We start from the raw sequence: 19,981 nt of genomic DNA on the forward strand, positions 1-19,981 counted from the left end.
AATAAAGAGCTTGAGATATTTAAAACAGAAAAATTATCCTCCCCCTCCCTACTCAGATGTAATGGTATCCAGGAGAGAAGCGTGTGTGGTGTGACACAGTGAGAAATTAAAATTAAATGGGCCAACTTTGTTAATGACAACTGTAACCACTTCACACTTCAAATTAAACATCAACATAATGAAACACTCACTGATACGTTTCAGCCTGGGTGTTGTCAACACAGGAAATTAATAGTTTTATACTCCCTATGATGTCGAGCAACAAAATGAAAACGTTTATGAGAGAACACAACAAAGTGCAAAACATAAATCATTTTTCAGAAATAATCAAGCTTTCAACACTTTGAAAAAAGTTTTAATCACTCAAGGGTTAATATTAAAAGCATTTTGTTCTACCTAATGTTCATATCTTCAAGTCAAATAAGAGTTCAAAGTACATTACATAACAGAAAACTCACACATACATATTTTGGGCAGTGTTTTTCAGCCTGAAAGTGTTTTTTTCTTCTAATGTATGCGTTCATGATAAAGTGATTCATTTATTTGATGTTGATCATTTTAATGTTTCAGTTTATGTTCTTGCATATGGAGAAACATTCATCAGATAATTGAATTTGAACTTAAATATTTAAGGGGAATAGACAAAACGAGAACATCACAAGACTTTACTAATAAATGTTTAAGCGATGCTTCAAAGTTAGGTTCAATATTAATGAGTCGTATCTGTCAGCCGGGCCTATACGTTGTATTCATTGAATCGATGTTTGTTATATCATTACCTCTGCTTGTTTGTTTTCATTTAATAACAGGATGTTTGAAATTATGCAGTTTACTGCCAAAAAAGGTTTTAGCTTTCATTGAGCTCTGTGGGTATCCAGCCTTCATTAGTAGATGATGAAGTTCACATTTAAGGTACTTGTAAGTATTTTAATCATATGGCTAAAATGAATGCATTGGTTTTTTTATAAAACCAAACAATTGATCGATTTATGGAGTAAATGATCAGTAGAAAAATCCTTATTAATCAAAAATAACCATTAAATAATCATTGATTAGGTCCACTTCAACCGTAACATATTTGTTCTGCATTCATTATACTTCAGTTCAGTTTCCTGATAACAGTTTGTTATTAGTACTTTAAGTAAAGGGTCTGAATACTTCATCTAGGAGTGGCTGTATTTGTTTGTACAACTACGCCCTCTAGTGCCAAGTCAGAGCAAACCCAGAGGATTCCTGGTTACCACACCAGACACCACCACTAAAGGTCTACACTGTCATGTTAAACTTTACACAATTATAATTCGAGATTTTTTTAAACATTCACTCAACAATCTCCAAAACTAAATCTCATTCATCATCTTTTTTTATTATTAAAATCCTCTATTTATCCTGAATAAATGGGATTCTAGTATTTAATATCTTTGCATAATGCTTATCACTTGATTTGATATCTTACTTACAAAATTGTAAGTTACATGTTTGGAAGCAAACATTGGAAAAGCCTTAATACAGACTTTCAAAGTGTAAATGGAAATCAAACAGAGAATCTGCAGTGTTTGACAGAGTGATTGAAAGTCACTAAGTACATTTTACTTTATGTCAATGCAATCACATTAATCTAGTAATTTAATTGAAATTAAAAAGATAAAATAACATTCTAAAATCACACTTTCACTTTTGATATACTCTCAGATGTTGTTGCTTCTACTTCTGTAAATATGTAGCATTATAACTCCAGGAGTTGTATTTTTGCAGTTGAGTTGTGCTACTTTTACAACACAAGTGGAATATCTGAATACTATGATATTCATACAATGTTAATAAGGGAAGATGGTACATACAAAAAGGGTGCACAAAGATTACACAATCATATAAGGAGAAATATTTGAAATCCTTTTAATAGATGCAGTGATAATTATAAATAATTGCTGTAGTACACACATATCATTAAATACACAAAGATGTTTTTGACTAGTATATAAAGTGTATAAACAAGTAAATCATCTGAGTTCATATTTTACAGGCACAACTACTTCTATTATATTTAAAAAGTTGGCAGCGCCCCGCCGTGTTGGGGTGAACATGACCAAAACAAGTTCATGTTGAAGGACACAGTACACAGAAGATGACACCATGTGAGATGAACTACGTGACATTCAGAGCCTGAGAAATAACATTTCAACGCAAACAAACACACAAACTTTGGTTGACAACAAAATGCACCATGTCAAGTTTTTTTACACATTGTTTCCAAAATCCAGTCAAGTACAAATGTAGAAAAAAACATAGAAACTTGTATTCATAAGGCAGAAGTGCTGTTGTAAGAGTTAATGTTCATACAGAGTCAAAACTCTGCAGGCTTTTATCATCAAAACAAAGTAACATGGTTTTATTTCTACCAGTGTAACACATCTATTGGACATTCTACTTAAAACCGTAGTAACAATATTAAATGTTTATGTGAAAAAAGATATGCTTGTAATGTTATGCTTGTGTGTAAACCTAGTGAGCATTGTGCATGTAGCAAGAAAGCCTTGAATACATTGAAATGTACAGACATAAGCAGTTTATGACTATAGCACAGTTCCTTTGCTTGTCTTTGATTATTGACTGATATAACACTCACACCTCGTCTACACCAGTGTGCATTGAAAGCAGCACATGAGCAACCTGTTCAGCCACAGTGCTGCCATACTATACATACACAATCATGTACTTTAGTGTGTATCGGGGAAAGAATGTTCCTGATGCCGAGTAGTCGAGGTGATAACACTTGACAAAGCCAGCAGAGAAAGACAAAATGAAAGAAATATCCAATAAATTGTACCTTAAAAGAAGAAGAATCTTAAGAATGACTTTCCCAGCAAATAATTTACTTCTGTATCTCAGATGAAGAGCGAATGATACATGTTCATGCCCTACAGGATGACCCTACAGGCAGTGATATATTTCCTTATGCATACCTCAGTCTTAGCACCTTTGCAACATGTCTCTATGACTCCTTGCAGCCTGCACAGAGCTGCACAGATATATTTTATACAAGTCTGTTATTTAAGTAATTATTCCATTACTTTTTAGGTTAATATTGTCATTATGTACTGTTCTGAATTTGTGCTTGGAAAGAAAGATGTTTTACTTAACAGTCGTTTCTAAATGCTATCATTTGCACTGTGAAAAGGGACAGATAGATCAACTCTTGACTAACCGTTGCTCTAATATACAACTCATAAATTAATTTGAATGCTAATCTCAAGGATTATGAACTGTTGCCATTTGTTCTTTGGAAATTGAAACAAGTGTGATTTGTTTGTATTATGTATACCTAGTTGTGAATTCAAGATCAACAATCAGGTTGTGAGGTTATAATATTCTTAAAATGAAGAATTAACAATCCATATAACATTATTATGTTAATTAATTGACTTGGAAAACATGGAAAACATTTGATCCCAAGAATGAAAACAGTAGTTCAATCGAGCCACACAGCTCCATGATGCTTTCTTTCACACCAGACAACAACATTTTTGGTTGAATGAGAAACTGCTTTGACAACACAGACCATTTTCTGTTTGGCAGAAATTAAAGCATTTTGCCTGAGGATAAAATCAAAAGGGTTATTCTCAAGGCAAGGAAATTGTAACTATGTCACCCTCATGTACTCAGGCTTAGCTAGGCTTTGAGCTGAATTCTATCTGCGGCATACTCACATGCCAACAGTTAGCATGCTAACATGCTAATGTTTAGGATGTATACCCGTCTGCATTCAGGCGTTGATAAACTCTCACGTATTTATGGATACAGAAACCAGAGACCAGACAGAGGAAAAAGGAAGGAAGGAAGGAACCAGGCGGACGTTATCCAGACAAACAGATTTATCTCCACCTGTCGGAGCACCTGGCTGCCGCAGAGCTCTGAGGAGGAAACATGGCTCAGCTCATCTGCTCCAAGTGGGCCGACAGCAGGAGCCCAGGAGGAAGGAACTCTTCCTGCTTGTTCACCACCTCAGTCTGACGGGACCCGTTGTAGTCGCTGCCTGAAGGTCCAAAAAAAAAGGAAAAGACTTTGATCTCTCTCATGCGGCTGAAAAAACCTTTAGCTGGCCTTTTACGTGCAGCCGGACTGTGTCAATACGATTATACAAACACAATAATCTAATTTGTATGAAACGTAGAGTTCAAAAGCTTTAACACAACTGTTTGTGTGCTGAGGTCAGGTCTTTATAAGTATGTTTGTCAATTATAAGCAAGGCATTGATTTGCATTGATGCATTTCAAACACAAATATTAGGAAGCGATAGAAAGCATTATTTTCCACTCACTTGCAGAGACGAGGTCCATGTACTGGCAGACGGCGTGAAGCAGCAGCCTCTCAAAGCTGATGCACAAACAGAGATATTATTTTCCCCTCAGTGTTTTCTAACCATTTGGAGAAACAATCATCAAGTTTCCCAACATACATCAATACACTTGGTCTCTGTGTTTGTTTAATGTCGATCATTTGAGATTTGTACCCTTCCTGTTTTGTTTAATGTTTGTCCTGCTGTTGCTACCTTCCTCCCTTCATTGTGTGGGTCTAATACAAACTGGTTTTCCAGGTGGGGAAACATGACCAAGATGTATCACCTAGAGCCATTAGCCTGCATGTCTGTCAGATGAAGTGTTTAAACAACAAAAGGTTGCTGCATCGGTGGGTTCTGTTGTTTCAGGTACCCGTAAGAGTGGAAACAGGATCCAGGAAGTTCAGTTTCAATAACACATCCATGAGGGGAGGCTTATCAGATGACAACATAGAAGTTGGGCATTTATAATACTATGGAAAGGATTTTAAATCATCCTACTACATGATGTCACTTTTGGAATTAAATATGTAGGTGGAATACTAAAGATGTACAATGCCTGCCAATGGGACGTCATCTGACAAAACACATCTTTATAAACTAACATCAGCAGGCAACAAATTAATATGAAGGACTTCTGTGTATTAGTTTGAAGACTTCTTGATATCTCTCTATTTGAGGGGAATTCAATTCAAAGCTTTTTTAAAACCTGCATATACACTGAATTAGGGCTGCTCGATTATGGCAAAAATCATAATCTCGATTATTTGGGTCAATAATTTATATCACGATTATTAAAAACGATTATCCATTTACTTTGAAAACATCCATTTATTGAAAAAAAAAATGTGAACAGTGTGTTTTGAACAGTTGATTACCCTGAACTTTAAGTATAATTCAACTGAAAAACCAACAAAAAATAATATTATAAAAATAAATAATAATAATAATAATAATAAAATATATATATAAATAAATCGTTTTATTTCGATTATGTTGTTTTCATAATCGTTGCAAGCCAAAATCGTAATTGCGATTAAAATACGATTAATTGAGCAGCCCTACACTGAATATAGAAAAAGGATCTCTACCTGCTGGCTAGGTTGGTTGTGTAAACAGAGTTGGGCTGAGCGATGAAGAAGCTCAGGACGTTTTCCTCAAGTATTTCCAGAGTTCCCTGTGAGGAGAGAAACAACACATTGGGTGGCAGCCAGGAGGATCAACCTACATCCCATCATGAGTCCCCAAGCCTGGTTTGTGCTTGAGCTAAAAAAAACTGAACCTCTGCGGGCTTTCTTGCTGAGTCATGGTTGTGGTTAAACATGTTTGTCATTTGAAAAAATCTGTGACAGCCCGTCACTGTTTTGACGTCAACTAGGAAAAGGAAACACATATTTGTGTGATGGTGACTGCGAGACAACAAGCTAGTGAAGCCTCTGGGTTTGATGCACAGCAGAGATGCAGGAAGGACTAGTCCACCAGGTATTTGTTCACCGTACGGACAGACAACTGATCACAAATTGAGACTTTGACTTAAAGGTCACCTATTGTGCAAAATCCACTTTGTCATGTCTTTTATACATAAACATGTGTACCCTCTGTGTAAAGAGATTCTGAAAGTCTCAGGAAACACTTCAGGGACATGTTTGTATATATCTGAGACCTATAACAGTGTTTCCCACAGATCTGAAATATACTTGGGGGGTGGTGGTAGCGGGGGTGGGGGGGGTTGAGGTGACGTGCAACAACATTAACCTTTCTGTTGGTCGCTTGTTAGCAGACCCTTCACGCGATGGCAGAGCGAACAGATACAGGCAGGGCCCATAATGATAGCCCTATAGTTTAAATCTACTACCCCCACACATGAACATATGGAAATGAATTACTATTTTTAAAAAAAAATGTATTTATAAATGTATTTAGGAACCTATCCATGTGATTTTTAGGGGGGGGTCGACCTCAAATCCTCTAGGGGGGTCCAGGGGCATGCCCCCCCGGTAAGATTTTATTTCGGAGTTAAATGCATCAATCTGGTGCATTTTGAGGGGGAAATAAAGAGACTAGATCTATGGAAACACCTATATTAAACAGAACTGTATACATTTCAATAATCATAAAATCATGGCCATAACCAATAACATACCTTTTCCAATATGAAAAAAACACTGAAACTTGTTTATTAATTTATTTTTGGTTCATTTATAGTTGTGAGTGTGTCTGTGCTCCTGAATCAGCCTCTCCTGTCTCCCTCCTCTCCCCCTGCTCCTCTTTGAGGCAGCAGCAAAGACTAGTTTTCTCTCAACAAGTTTTAAAAGTGTATCTTACCTTTTTTCACCTAGTTAACTTTTTATTTATTTATTCATGCATATTTTACTAATCACATTACATTTCATTTAGCTGACGCTTTTATCCAAAGCGACTTATAATGACCGATTACAGGGACATTCTCCCTGGAGTAACTAAGGGCTAAGTGCCTTACTCAAGGGCACACTAGTGGTGGTGTTCCTGGCGGGATTTGAACTCACAGCCTTCCGATCTTCAGCCCACCTCACTATCCATTAGACCAGGGGTAGCCAACACGGTGCCCGCGGGCACTCAGTCGCCCGCAGGGGCAACGTGAGGCGCCCGCCGGCCACGTTCTAAAAATAGCTCGCCAAGAAAATCCAAAATGTATAAAATACACAAAACAAAAAAGGAAATGTAATTAAAAGAATCTACCACATGCATAAACGAAACTAAAATCATAGCAAACTCTATCTACTTACTACAACTCTATATCTAACACCCCTCCTCCCCCCTCCCCCACAATGAATATCGACCAATCACGTTCTTGCTTGATTTGCGGGACCAGCGCATTCTTATTATACATCCATGGACCAGCGTTGCAGTCGGGAAGAAAAGCAATGTGGCACCTCCCGGCTAATTTTCCTTCTGGCAGAATCTACACAACACATCAGCCCCATTGAACAGCCTATCATGCCAGCCTATACAGCACATGAGGGGCAGAGTTTTACTGTGTGTGTTGCAACTTGCATATTTATTTATTGCACTTGACCACACACGCATGGCGTAATCTCCAGTGGGGACATGTCCCCAGCACTTTTCGAAATCCCGTTTGTGTCCCCCCACTTTACAGATATGTTTATTATTATTTGTTAACGCAAACCGTCATCGCCACCACACAGCCTGGGTGTGTGTGTGTGTGTGTGTGTGTGTGTGTGTGTGTGTGTGTGTGTGTGTGTGTGTGTGTGTGTGTGTGTGTGTGTGTGTGTGTGTGTGTGTGTGTGTGTGTGTGTGTGTGTGTGTGTGAGTGTACCCCTTTATCTATTTAATATAGATAAAGTAAGAAATCATTCCAATGTGTACAATAGGACAGTACAAAAACAGTTTAAAAGGGGAGTGATTAGTAAAATATGCATAAATAAAAAGAAAGAATGTGGTAACACAAGATAAGAATAAACAAGTTTAAATGATTTATTATTGGTTGTGATCATATTCTAAAGATGTTTGGATTCTTGAAAAGTATACAGCTCCCTTTCATCTGAGTGTTGAGAGCTGTATCCATAAATTCATGTTGTGCTCAAAGTGCACCAAATTGATGCATTTCATTTAGAGGAGGTGAGGCCCGTCCCCAAATAAAGCAGGTTAAAATAATTAAATTGCATGTTATTTTAGTAAACACTGAAAACGGGTCCCACAGACCCAAACAGCACACAAAGGTTAAAGATAAGCATATAATAATGTTAAAATGTGCTAAATATATACACTGCAAAAAACAAAAAAAAGAGGAGTAAAAGTAGCCCCCGACTTGTTTTATTTTTTTAAAGTAGCCCTCATCCTAAAAAAGGTTGGTGACCCCTGCATTAGACCAATCACTAACCTCTCAAATGGAAATATGTGTTTACATAAATGGTGACCACACCGTTTGAGACCCACTGAGAACTTAGACTAAGTGAACTATCTAAACACTCAGCTTTGATTTATGATCTGTATGACAGTGGCCATGTCGGCAGGCCACATCATGTGGACAGCCAGTCACCCTGTGTGAGGCAGGCCACTTAACAGGCCAGAAGGAGGCGAGATCAGAGCAAGGGAGCGAGGGATCATTGTCCACAAGTTAATCGATCGCAGATGGCGTTGTGGTCACGGACGAATAAAAAAAAAAATGATTAAAAAAAAAAACCTAAATGGGTCGCGAAATATACTTGGGCGGCCGTTAATATACCTGGGCGGCCCGCCCAAGTATAGTCTATGTGTGGGAAACCCTGTATAATATATTGATGAAAAACAGTATAATAGGGGACCTTTAAGTTTAAAGCCACTGTAGGTACGGAGAAGATGAAGCTCACCATGGGGATTTGTTTCCGTTTGAGAGTCGCTCGCAGTCTGCGATCGATCCTCTGGAAGAAGTCCTGAGCGCTGAAGGCAGGATTTACTGTGCAGAGATGAGTGAGGGTCATACAAACAGCCGCACTTTACTCAACAGCCGGCTTACAAAGAATCACAGGCCGAGATGCTCACCATTCCTCTCGTCTTTGAGCGGGCCGCTGGTGCTTTTCTTCTTGGCCCCCTCCAGCTCCAGCAGAGACAGCAGCTTCTCCTGCTCCTCGCCTGAGCAATTCATGAAGTCATTCCATGGCTAAAAGAGAAAGAGAATAAAAAGCACATTTTTAACATATATTTCTTTAATGAGCGCTTTTAGATTCTAAGATGTGATGTTTGGAGCAAGACAAGCTATTGGTCTCTGGCTTTTGTCAGGAGTTGAAAAGGAAAAACCTCCCCCAAAACTTGTCTGTACTGTTTTTAGTGTTGGGAAAAACTAAAGAAATCCAAAACCAAGAAAGACCTAAGATATTCTCTGAGCCCAGCTGAAGACAACTTACCTCTATGTAGTTTCCGTTGGTGCAGGCTTCAGTGAAGATGGATGGGATCGCTGGGTTACTGCAAACTTCCAGATCATCTTTGGTGCACTCATCCTTCTCAAGAAGATTAGCAAGGTAGCGAGCTGGTTATAAGAGAAGAAGGGAAAGAAAGACATGGACAGTTGTGATATGAGCAACACTTAAGGACAGATGGAGGATTTAAAAGAGGTGACGATTCAATGTAAATGTTGTTTTTCACTGTTTAAGGCACTCAGTCTTTAAGGATTGTCCGGCATTGCTCATCCTGCTGCAGATAACAACATCATATCACTTATAGAAAGATCTTACTGTTCTCCAGTCGGCGAAGGCTCTTCTTGCCTTTGGCTCGAGGAGTGAGGTCAGAGTTGCGGATGGCTTGGTTTATATAGAACTGCTTCTTTTTGGTGGGAGACACTCGCTTGGCTGGAGAGTTGGGCAGGGAGCTGCATTGACGCTCCTCTATCAGGCTGAGAAAACACAGTACAAATGTCCCAATAGGTCATTTAGTCACACAACTTCTAAAGAGGAAGTAACAGCACCTCAAATCTTATAGGTAACAGTAATTGTATGAAGCTATGACTATTTTAACATTCCTCCAATGTCTTTAACCACGAGGGAAAGGCATTCAGAAAAAAGTATAACCCTTCAGTTTTGAGGAACATACAGTATATCGGGTATGAAGGAGGGGTGATGGTGAAAGGCACAGCACAGGAGAAAGCACACTTAGTCTATTGCAAATGATCTGAATGACAAGGTGAAACGTTGCATCAGTACAGCCATGCTGTAGCAGGACAGGGAGAAAGTAAACCCACTCCTACAAGTTCCCTGAGAAAAAGGGGAGTGGCTAATCAAGCACCCCTGAGAGAAACTGGAGGAAACAATCAAGAGAATGCTTGGCACCTGTGTGCTGTTAAAAGGAGGACAGCATGGCATTTGAAGGAGGGAGAAAGAAGCAAGAAGAAGTCGGAATCTACAAGGAGAAAAGTGGATTCTTGAGGACTTCATCAGCTGAATCAGGCTATATTTTGGGAGTTTTTGCCACTGAACCCAGGAGCTGTTGGGGAAACATTCAACTTTTCCCTTCCAAGTTAACCCTGCAATCCAGTGAGCTATTCTGGCCTGTCACCCTCAGATAAGTGGTTCTCACTACACCAATATAATTTCTCCTCCTCTAGCACTCTATACACACACACACACTGGACTGGAAAAGCTGAACTTTACAACTTTACTTTCACACATCCTTATCCCCTGAAATACACTCCTAAACTAAGTGACAAAGGAAAAAACAGACTTCTCCCCTCCCCCACACTCACTCACAGTCAATCCCCAGGATGTATTGATGTTTTGTGAGTTAACTTGGCTTATTTGTTTGTATGTATTGGAGTTAAGTTTATCTGGTAAATGGTCTGTGACACGAGTATGTTTGTTTGATGTACTGATTTATTATTTGGAGTTAACAAAAATACAGACATTTTATGTTGAAAGTGAATTGATTTATTATTTTTCCTTTGTAAAATTCAGTAGCTAGGTCACCGGGCTATCCCTCTGTTTCTGTGTCTAAAAAGTTTAATTTATTCGTTCAGGGATAAGACCTACGCTACAATGCAGTATATCATTACAACAAAATGTTATTGGCAAGAAAAGAGTGGTTGTGAAAGATGATACCCTATTACTAGTGATGGCAGTTTGACACTGAAGCTTCGAACGGCGCTTCAACCCTGGACTTCCTATTCCATAGAAGCAGTGCTTCGAAGCTTGCTTCAAATCACGTGACATAAGACGTCAGAAGCAGCAACTGCTTCAAATCACGTGACATGTGACGTCCGAACCAGCAACTGCTTCATTTCCTGAATGAATCACTTGACTGGTTCGCGGGCCATTCACGCGATTCAATGCACTGAATTTGAGCGCTTCAACACTTTATGACCGCTCTAAACAATGCGCAATGTGTGGGTCGTCGTAGTTTGCATTGTTGCATTTGAATTGTCGTATCATTATAGAGCAAGCCAGGAAGAAAGATAGGTCGTTCTGGCTCGGGAAACACTTCGAAATGTGGAGAAGTTGTGAACAAAAAGACAATTATCAGTAATATAAAAACAGTTCAATATTTTAAGGAATAGATAGCCCAGTGGGTAAAGCCGGCGGCCCGAATGAGGCGATGTCCTCCGCGCAGCTGGTTCAAAGCCCGGAATGGATGTACTTTTAATCATTGCTTTTCAACTTTAATACTTTAATAGCCTAACTCAGGGGTACTCAAATACAAATCTTAAAGGTCCAAAATAAATGTTTCAATAAGACAAAGGTCCGTTTATTACGGTCATTCAAACTTTTAAACAATTGCAACAAGATTCTTAACACGAGGTTGCAAAAACAAAAATAATCTGTATGCAGCAGTTTTCATTGTTGTTGTGTCTGTGCTTGACCCCTCAGAGTCGCAGTGTAAGAGCTGCACAGTTATGAATAAAGGCAGCTGCACCCTCTTTCATTCAGCATTCCCATTATTGCTTTATAAATGTCTTGCCCCCTTGTGTGTCCACTGAGGTTCGTCAGGCCCAACACATCTTCAACAAACTCCCCCTTTGCCTCATCATAACAACTCACAAACACCAGCAACTGAGCATTGTCAGTGGTGTCAGTGGACTCACCCACAGCTAAGGAAATGCACTGTGCATTTTCTATTCCATCACAAAGCTGATGAATCAAATCACCAGCCAGTATTTATGTTCTTCTGGTTGCTGTGGAATCTGAGAGGGGGATTTGCTTGACCTGTTATTTCCTCTTTTTGTTTGCCTTCAACATGGTCTCCATCACTTCAGTCATGCATTCTTTTATACTGCAGTTATTATCCAGTGGAAAGTCCTTACCTACTGGCCTAGTTCAATCAAAGTGGTTACTTTTTTTTGGCTGGGCAGTGTAGTTTTACACACCGTCTTATTTGACTTTCTCAGGACTTAAAACAGTTTTTTGGGGGCAGACCCCCTCAAAGAAAACAATATATTTACACACGTAAGGTCATCATCTTAATAGTTGTGTATGCTCATCCGTGAGCAGAGCATCAAGTTGGCATGTCTATTACAGCTGAATGCGGCGATTACCATCTTGTTCAGCAAAACGCCTCACAAACGTATTAAGATCAACAGCTTTAGTGCGTTTTGATTCAATGCTGAGTGCAGCCAAACTGACAGTCTCTTCTCTGTCATTGTAGACCGCAAATACCTCATTCCTTCAGTGCTTGAGTCCGAATGCTTCTCGTTTTGCGCCGTCCAGTTAAAAATGAAATCGCCGCCAAATCGTATGTCCACGCTCGCGCCAGGACCGGGGGAGGGGTTACATGACGTGCATCTTGTGCTGCATTCACTTGCACTCGGACATTAGAGACTTTCTCTCATAAATGTCCGATGAGCCACAACTTTTCTTTCAAAACAAAGCTGCCAACTGGGGTGGCAGCTGGGGTGGCAAGGCCTATTTTTAGGGTGTCAGTTGCCACCCCAGTAGGTGAAACTAGGCTACTAGCTACAGTACAGATGGAACTAGATGAGCTGTTAACTCTCGCTCTGAATTTTTTTTTTTTAATTCTCGCTCTGAGTTAGACAGGTTGAAAGAGACACACACATTTTTCCCACCCGCATTCCGCGAAGACCCGCCCTACTGTGCCTCTGATTCGCAGATTGTTTGGGGGGAAAAAACGCTGACTGGATGCTGAATGTGATTGGACCAAAGCGTTGACACACACAGGTGGAACACAGTGGAACAGTCAGACATGCAGAGCGCTGTTTGCAGTGGACATAGCGGAGAATTTTGACTCGTTGCGAATGCGTTGTGGCGATGTCTCTCATATAATACAGAGAGATCATACATATGAAAAGTATAATTTGCTCAGAGTCCGGAGACAGTGCTGGTTCGGTCCGGATCCGGACCGGAGTCCGTAGTTTGAGGATGCCTGGCCTAACTGTTAAAAGGCCCTCTCCTCCCAATTTTTTTTTACAGCACTCTAGTCTCTTCTCAATAACCCAATACACACAATTATCAATCTTTGATTGCAAATAGAACATGATATTCAGTCTTAGTGTGTGTGTATCGAATATTTTTCAAGGCAAATATACGTTAAACCCACTGCAGCCTTGCACGTCGCCAGGAGAGGTCGCTGTAACTGAAGCTTCGAGAAATGAACCTATTTCCGACACAATTGTCCAAGTGGTTCGATGCTTCATTCAAAGCTTCATTTTGCCATCACTACCCATTACTTAAACCACCCATAGCTAAGAGCTTTAGGGTGTATATTATCTCATTTATTGTAATGTGCTGCTTGTGTCTTATCTCTGCAGTCTTTCTAAATGCATCTGAGAAGTAATGGCCTCCTGCAGGAGCTGCAGATGTAGGTCAGTGGGTGTTGCCATTTTTAGCCTGCAGGTTGTTAGCAACACTACAGCCACATCATCTGATGTAATCTCTTCCCGTCTAGTGGGGTTTATCCAACACTAGATATATCATTTCCTCTTGAAATGCAAACTTTAGCAATCGTGAATCTAAGTAACCAGGCAGAAGCATTGATGTAGTTTTAAACCATATTTTAAATGTAAGCAATATGTTCCCTCTGAACTGTACATGCTAGCGAGGAAATCTCTACATAATACGAATAATCGGTGTTGTAGCAAGTGCCAAATGAAGGATTCATCAGATAAAGTAAACACCCAGGCGAGATTTAACCATGAATTTAAAGAGCCACAAACAAAATAATCCAGGTTTGCGGGTTAGCTGCCAGCTGTTAAACGGCTAACATACAGATGATTTAACTCCAAGTAACGTCAACAAATGAGCAGGATTATCAACAGAGCTGGCACTCGAGAGGTGGTAAAAATGGCTATGTAACTGTCATCCAAGCTAAAGCAAACTAGCATGCTAGCGTTATTTTTACTCACATATAATCCTGTTCTTCATTATTTGTCAAAACCACCATTTTATTCCTGCACAAACACGGGAAGAAAAACACGCCTTGTATCCTTACGGACCGTGTAGAAACAAAAAGACGCAATAACGAGGGAAAGACAAGTTTAAAAGGTGAGTTTGGCAGGGGTTGTTGTGGGAAGATCGCTTCTCGGCTGCTAGCCTGACAGTGAACTGAAGCTGAAACACAGAGCGGAGGAAATGAGGAGCTCTCTTACTCTGTCGCTATAGTTACATGTTGTAATGCTTCAAAACATACAATCACTTTAACAATATCAATTATATTAAATACATTTAAAAACATTTGTATTTTGTAAACGTGTTTTCCTCCTTCAATCATTATTTGACTATGTACTTTAATGTGTTATTTCTGTAATGATAACATGTAGCCTATGAACATTTGTATCGCGTTACACAAATAACTGTTAACAATATTATAGCCGTGGCGGTAAACGACAATCTTTTCCACCTGTTTATAGGTTTATACCTGTTACATTGAATATTATCTTCACGTAAATACACAAAGGCCTATTTATCTCTGCCTGTTTTTTATTCTAAATACTTTGAACTTTAGCACATCTCAGGATATGTTTTGCCCTCTCCAGCCTCTCTTTCATTATTTTCAACATTAACATTGTATCTAATTAAATAAATAACTACAAATAGTATTTATTTAAACAGTTGTTTGTCTATGCACCACTAACCAAAGCAAATGTATTGTTTGGGACTTTGATACAATAATAATAACAAAAAACATTGACTCCCAAATCACAGATTAAGGGTGACTGGAGTTTGTGTGCATGTTACCATAACAGCCAGTTTTATAGGCCTGCAACATCCAATTGTTCTGTGCTTTTCTTTTCACTGCTGCTAGAGAGAAAAGGAGAGCTGTTCAGTTTGTTGCGTCTGAGAGAAACAAAACACAGCAAAGGTCATTTCTTTTTATATTTAAAAAGCATTTGCAAGAGATGTTTGAACCACACCATTAAAGATTATCAAAGGTGTTTTTATACAACTGTTGGAATGATGAGAAAGAAGACAAGGACGATAAAACTAGAAGAACATGAACCAGACGCTTTTCCGATGATCGTAGGTAAAATGAAGATATCACTTCCCCAGATGAGAACCGTGACATCAAAGGAGAAGATTAAAGTCTCCGCCTCAAACTCGATCTCAACCAAGGCTACTACATGTGAGACTTCAGGGAATAAAATGAGACTTTGTGTCAACCTGATGCCTGTCCTGGCTGCAGCCAAGGAGAATGTGGACGAAGAGAAGAAAGAGAACAGCAGCTGCATAAATCAAGAAGACACAGAAACCAGCAGCACAGATGAGTCAGTGGAACAAACACTTGATTCTTTCCTGGGATTACATTTGGATACTGATATTGAACAATCATTAAATTCTGGCTCTGTGCTGCCACCTGTAACTCAACCTAAATCTGCTGCTGAGTTTTGTGAGTGTCAGAAGAGATGCCATACTCCTCTGCCTCCTATCAGATTATCGGAAAAAACAAGAGGCATCTCTCCAAACGTCACTACAAAAGACTGCAGAGGCGACGGGTTGGTTAAAGGACAAGAAGCAGACTGCAGGTTCTGGATGGACAACCCCATGATCTCTAAAAGTGTGAGTACCTACTAAACCAGCTGAATACACAATAATGAAAATAAAACATACAATAGGAAAACCAAATAGTTAGCAGGTCAGGAGATGAAGATTTGTTTTGATATAAACAAATACAAAAAGGCATCATTACCCATTGAAAATGGAAAACAAAGTAGACAAAAATAATGATAGGTAAATTACCGTAATACGATGGAATCCCCCACATGCTTTATTTATTAAGCAATGGATATCATCTTTCCATGACCTACTAATCTCAGAGCTGTCAATCGCTTCTGCTAACAAGGCTAAGGGGGAAACATTAGAGGCTATTCAAAGAGCTGCTGATCTGGTAATATCATTCATGTCAATTATGATTGTACATATACGCACACCTTGGTGCAATTGTAGATTATTAGGAGTCAATCTCAATTCAGCTTTAGATGAAATGTTATGTGTCTGTGATAGTGTTAGGGTTAAAACATCCTCACCCTACAGGTCTAAATGACTCTACTCTCTCTCTCTCTGCAGAGGTCTCCAGAGTTTCGTCTTCCTGACATCTCCCTGTCCAGCCTGGACACTCTGCTGCAGATGGTCACACAGAAACTGAAGAGGAAGAGGAGAGGAGGTGATGAAGGGCCAGCAGATCATCTCCTGGTGGCTGTTAGAGAGCAGCACTTGAGAGAAAAAAGCACCACAGGAGACAAACTTGGCCAATATGTACGCATGCATGGTGGTTTTGAGAATCTTGTATTTTACTGTAGCTATAATACAAAGGGGGAATACAGTAGTACATTACAAGGATTACATTTAAGCTACGGCATTGTTCATATTTTATTTGAAAGTTAAATTAAATATCATCAATTTAAGACTGTACACATATAATAGCTATAACAGAGGTGAACATAGTGTAATATTTTAGTTTTTTACCTATAGGATTATTACCTTAAATTATATACGAAACCTTATTCATTTATTATGTATCCTTAAGAGCATTAACACTCATTTTAGAGCCCCATAATGGTCTAAATACTACTGGAATATAAGCGTGGCAATATTGGTAGATCCAGTGTGTAGAAAACCATCCATTACATTTGGTTTCTCTCTTGTCTTTGAACAGTGAAGCAGTAGCATCAGTGGGGAGATGTCGTGTAAACCGATGATCCTTCCTCCACTTTTATCTGCATCAACACCGATGCTCAGCCTCACAATGACGAAGATAAATCTCCCGACTTCCAACGCACAGCAGTGATTCACCGAAAACAACAAACTGGACGCACAGCATGTTTTAAAAAGTATACAGGAAACCATATTGTTTTATTTTCCTTCAGGACAAAACATTCACAACAGACATATACCCGTTTCTCCTTTCCTATACTAGCATATCTCCAGTATATAATGCTCATCTTATAGTAGACGCACAGATACATTAAGGTTCAAGTAGAACGTTTCAAGCATAATACATTAACATTACATTCAGTTGTACAGACGTTCATTCAGAAATGACATCCTTTTTAATCCATCTTTATGTTCCTGCATCATTTCAGCCTTCTCAATACATTAACCTTTTCAAACATTTGATCTTGTAACAGTTATATATTTGTTTCATGCCTATAGTCACTTTTGTAACAATCTTTTGAATATGTAACAGTGCAGTAAGAACCTGCTTTGGACATTCAGTCAGCTGCTGTGACAGAATGATAGAAAAAAGAGGAAATACAGTTTATGGAAAGAATCTTAAAAAAAAAACAGCTTTGACTGAAGGTAAATCTGTTGTGTTTGGTGTTTGCTGGTCAGACTGAACCCTATTTTTAATTATTTGTATTATAGATCTCAGATCTATTTGATTTGAAATATAATTTAATTTTGACTGTTGCAGTTTGGCATTATTTAACAACACTTTGTTACGTCATAATTAATTGAGATTTGCAGATCTATTAAAAGGTAGGGTAGGTAAGAATGGAGAAACCAGCTCGAGTGCGCTAGAATTTGAAAGTACGCAGCCAAAACATATCTGCCCCTTCCTTCAGACTTTCTTACAGAGCCCCTCCTCCAACACACACGAACGCGCACATGACCAATGAGGGCACGAGATGGAAGGCTGACAGGCAGGAAGGCCATCCAGTTACTTAGCCGGGCCGGCTCAGATGATTGGTCGTGCTTTTTACAGTACTACGGCTTCCAGAGATACATTTTTTAAATGTATTTATTGTCAAAGCATTTCATGTATTCATTGCTATCGGGATGTTAAGAGCATTCCATGGAATATAACAAAGTTTTTCTGAAGTGAATGACCTACTCTACCTTTAAGATCTGTGCAGGAAGTTTGAGTTTGCTTTCAAATGTGACATACTGTTAAAATACAAAAGCCAAATATGCCCTAATTAGTGATCAACAGTGACTGTTACCCACACACAAGAAAAATAAATCTGAATATTTTGACAGATAAAAGACAAAATAAATGTTTAATTAAAAAAAAACTTGTCAAGTTCATCATTTAATATTTAAGAGGTATTTCACAATGAACCCGCAGTAACAATTCTATACAGATATACTGTATATTGTTGTGAAACAACCCCTTAAATGCTTTAATACATAAAATCATCTTAATCATTTAATGTAACACCTGATCTTCAGTCATTGTTTGAGCATTTGCAGCATTCTCTTTTTTTTAAAGTGCTTTTTGCAAAGTAAAGATGAGATTGTGGGAGGTCTAATGATTGAGCCCTGAGGAACGCCACCCCTTGTTTTTACATTGAGCCTTGCATAATATTATCTACAACTTTGGATTGATGACATTGATGCAGAAAGAGAAGACAGTGTAAGATTTATGAACCCAAAAAAGGGTATAAAAGCTACAGATATGTTAACGAGGTGAACAAGGCACCAAAGCCATTTTATGAGGTACTCACCTTTCTTTTTTCAGAGGAGATACATTTACCCCTACAGTAACTTTCATAGTCCATCTCTTCCACTTCTAACCCTGTGCCCTGTTGCGCTGAAAAACATTCGGATGAACGTACAGCAAGTGTTCGAAACTTCTTGTGTTGCAGCAGTCCAATTCACAGTACGCTGTCCTGTGTTTTGCCGTCGACTATGAACAGTGCAGATGGATTTTGACTGGAGCTCTCCGCTTTGCGTTTACTGGATTGACTACTTTCTCCCTGAGCTCCACCAGAACTGCTGTCTGATCCACCGCTGGCCCTCCGGCTCGTCCTCTGAGCCTTCTCCTCTTTCTGAGGTATTTGTGTCATTGCCATGCTGCTGCTCTTCTCCCCATTAGCTTTGCCCTCTTTAGATTTCACCATGCCAGATTTGGGCTTTTTTGATTTCCCCTCCTTGGGTTTGCTGCCAGATGATTTTGCGGGCTGCTGCGGGCTCTTGCTCGGCTGAGGGGGAGTGATGGGCGGCAGTGGAAGGATGGTGGGAGGGTTAACCCTGTTAACCAAAGTGGTCAGTTTGGTCTGTACTGTACTGTTGCTGATGATAACATCAGTGAGGACGTCGTCATCCGTCTGCTCTTTGGCAAAGTTGACAAACACCTATAAAAATGAATCAGGTTTAATGTCACATTGTTTGAGTGATTTAAAATTAGCCTGGTTTGCTCTGACAGTAATGATGGTCAGTTAGCCATCACATTTTTGTTCTTAACATCTCTTAACTGACCACTTTTAAAGCAAAACCTACAAACTTAAGAGTTGAAACTAGATTTCTTCCTGAAAAATAGAAAAAATAGTAACAAAATACAATAAACTATTATAATAATCATTTTTACATATTGGAACAGAACTGCTGCACCAAATATCAATAAATGTGGCTGGAAGATTTAATGAACACTTTCTTTTTTTCCATTTGATACAACTTGGCAACCCCTCATTAAGTACACTGTAACTTGAAATAAGAAGACGATCTACATGTTGTACCATTGTAATATTTCACATACTCATGTCAAATAATGAGAGTGCGTGATAATATAGGTAATGCAGATACGAATTAGAGTTATATAGTACGATTATCAATACTCTTTATTGTCGACATATGATTGTCAATTTAACAATAGTTTGTTCATCATCTAATTGATGCTGCCTTACTGTAAAACCAGCCAGAGAGCAAAGCCTCATGGGAAATAGCATCCATTGAGCAAGTGACTCACTGGCTCCATTAAGGATATTTAAGATGTAAAGATTGGTTTAGTTCT

The 19,981-nt window shown here is 39.0% G+C and overlaps 3 protein-coding genes across 8 annotated transcripts in view; 1 reads left to right on the forward strand and 2 right to left on the reverse strand.

Moving 5' to 3' along the window:
• Window positions 1-1,872: 1,872 nt before the first annotated feature.
• On the reverse strand, window positions 1,873-14,410 carry r3hdm4 (R3H domain containing 4). Its single transcript, XM_034213166.1, has 8 exons — window positions 14,157-14,410; window positions 9,547-9,704; window positions 9,220-9,341; window positions 8,858-8,975; window positions 8,686-8,771; window positions 5,428-5,513; window positions 4,319-4,374; window positions 1,873-4,033 (listed from the first exon to the last, which is right to left on the reverse strand). The coding sequence occupies exons 1-8, from the start codon at window positions 14,192-14,194 to the stop codon at window positions 3,930-3,932; spliced, it is 768 nt and encodes a 255-aa protein (XP_034069057.1). The 5' UTR covers window positions 14,195-14,410; the 3' UTR covers window positions 1,873-3,929.
• On the forward strand, window positions 13,400-17,187 carry LOC117544261. Of its 3 annotated transcripts, none has more exons than XM_034213164.1 (3): window positions 13,400-15,807; window positions 16,315-16,503; window positions 16,904-17,187. In XM_034213164.1, the coding sequence occupies exons 1-3, from the start codon at window positions 15,205-15,207 to the stop codon at window positions 16,904-16,906; spliced, it is 795 nt and encodes a 264-aa protein (XP_034069055.1). In that variant the 5' UTR covers window positions 13,400-15,204; the 3' UTR covers window positions 16,907-17,187. The 3 variants fall into 3 exon arrangements, with proteins under 3 accessions (XP_034069055.1, XP_034069056.1, XP_034069054.1); XM_034213165.1 differs by having other exon boundaries at window positions 16,315-16,411; window positions 16,904-17,182; XM_034213163.1 differs by having other exon boundaries at window positions 16,315-17,008.
• The window catches only part of zgc:172302 (phospholipid-transporting ATPase ABCA1), a 31,031-nt gene continuing 28,119 nt past the window's right edge, over window positions 17,070-19,981 (reverse strand). For all 4 annotated transcript variants that reach the window (XM_034213157.1, XM_034213156.1, XM_034213158.1 and 1 more), the window contains one exon: window positions 17,070-19,325. In XM_034213157.1, the coding sequence (XP_034069048.1) occupies window positions 18,846-19,325 (480 nt within the window). In that variant the 3' untranslated portion in view covers window positions 17,070-18,845. The remainder of the gene's footprint in view (window positions 19,326-19,981) is intronic.

Source organism: Gymnodraco acuticeps, unplaced genomic scaffold (genome assembly GCF_902827175.1).
Source record: "Gymnodraco acuticeps unplaced genomic scaffold, fGymAcu1.1, whole genome shotgun sequence".
Taxonomy (NCBI): domain Eukaryota; kingdom Metazoa; phylum Chordata; class Actinopteri; order Perciformes; family Bathydraconidae; genus Gymnodraco; species Gymnodraco acuticeps.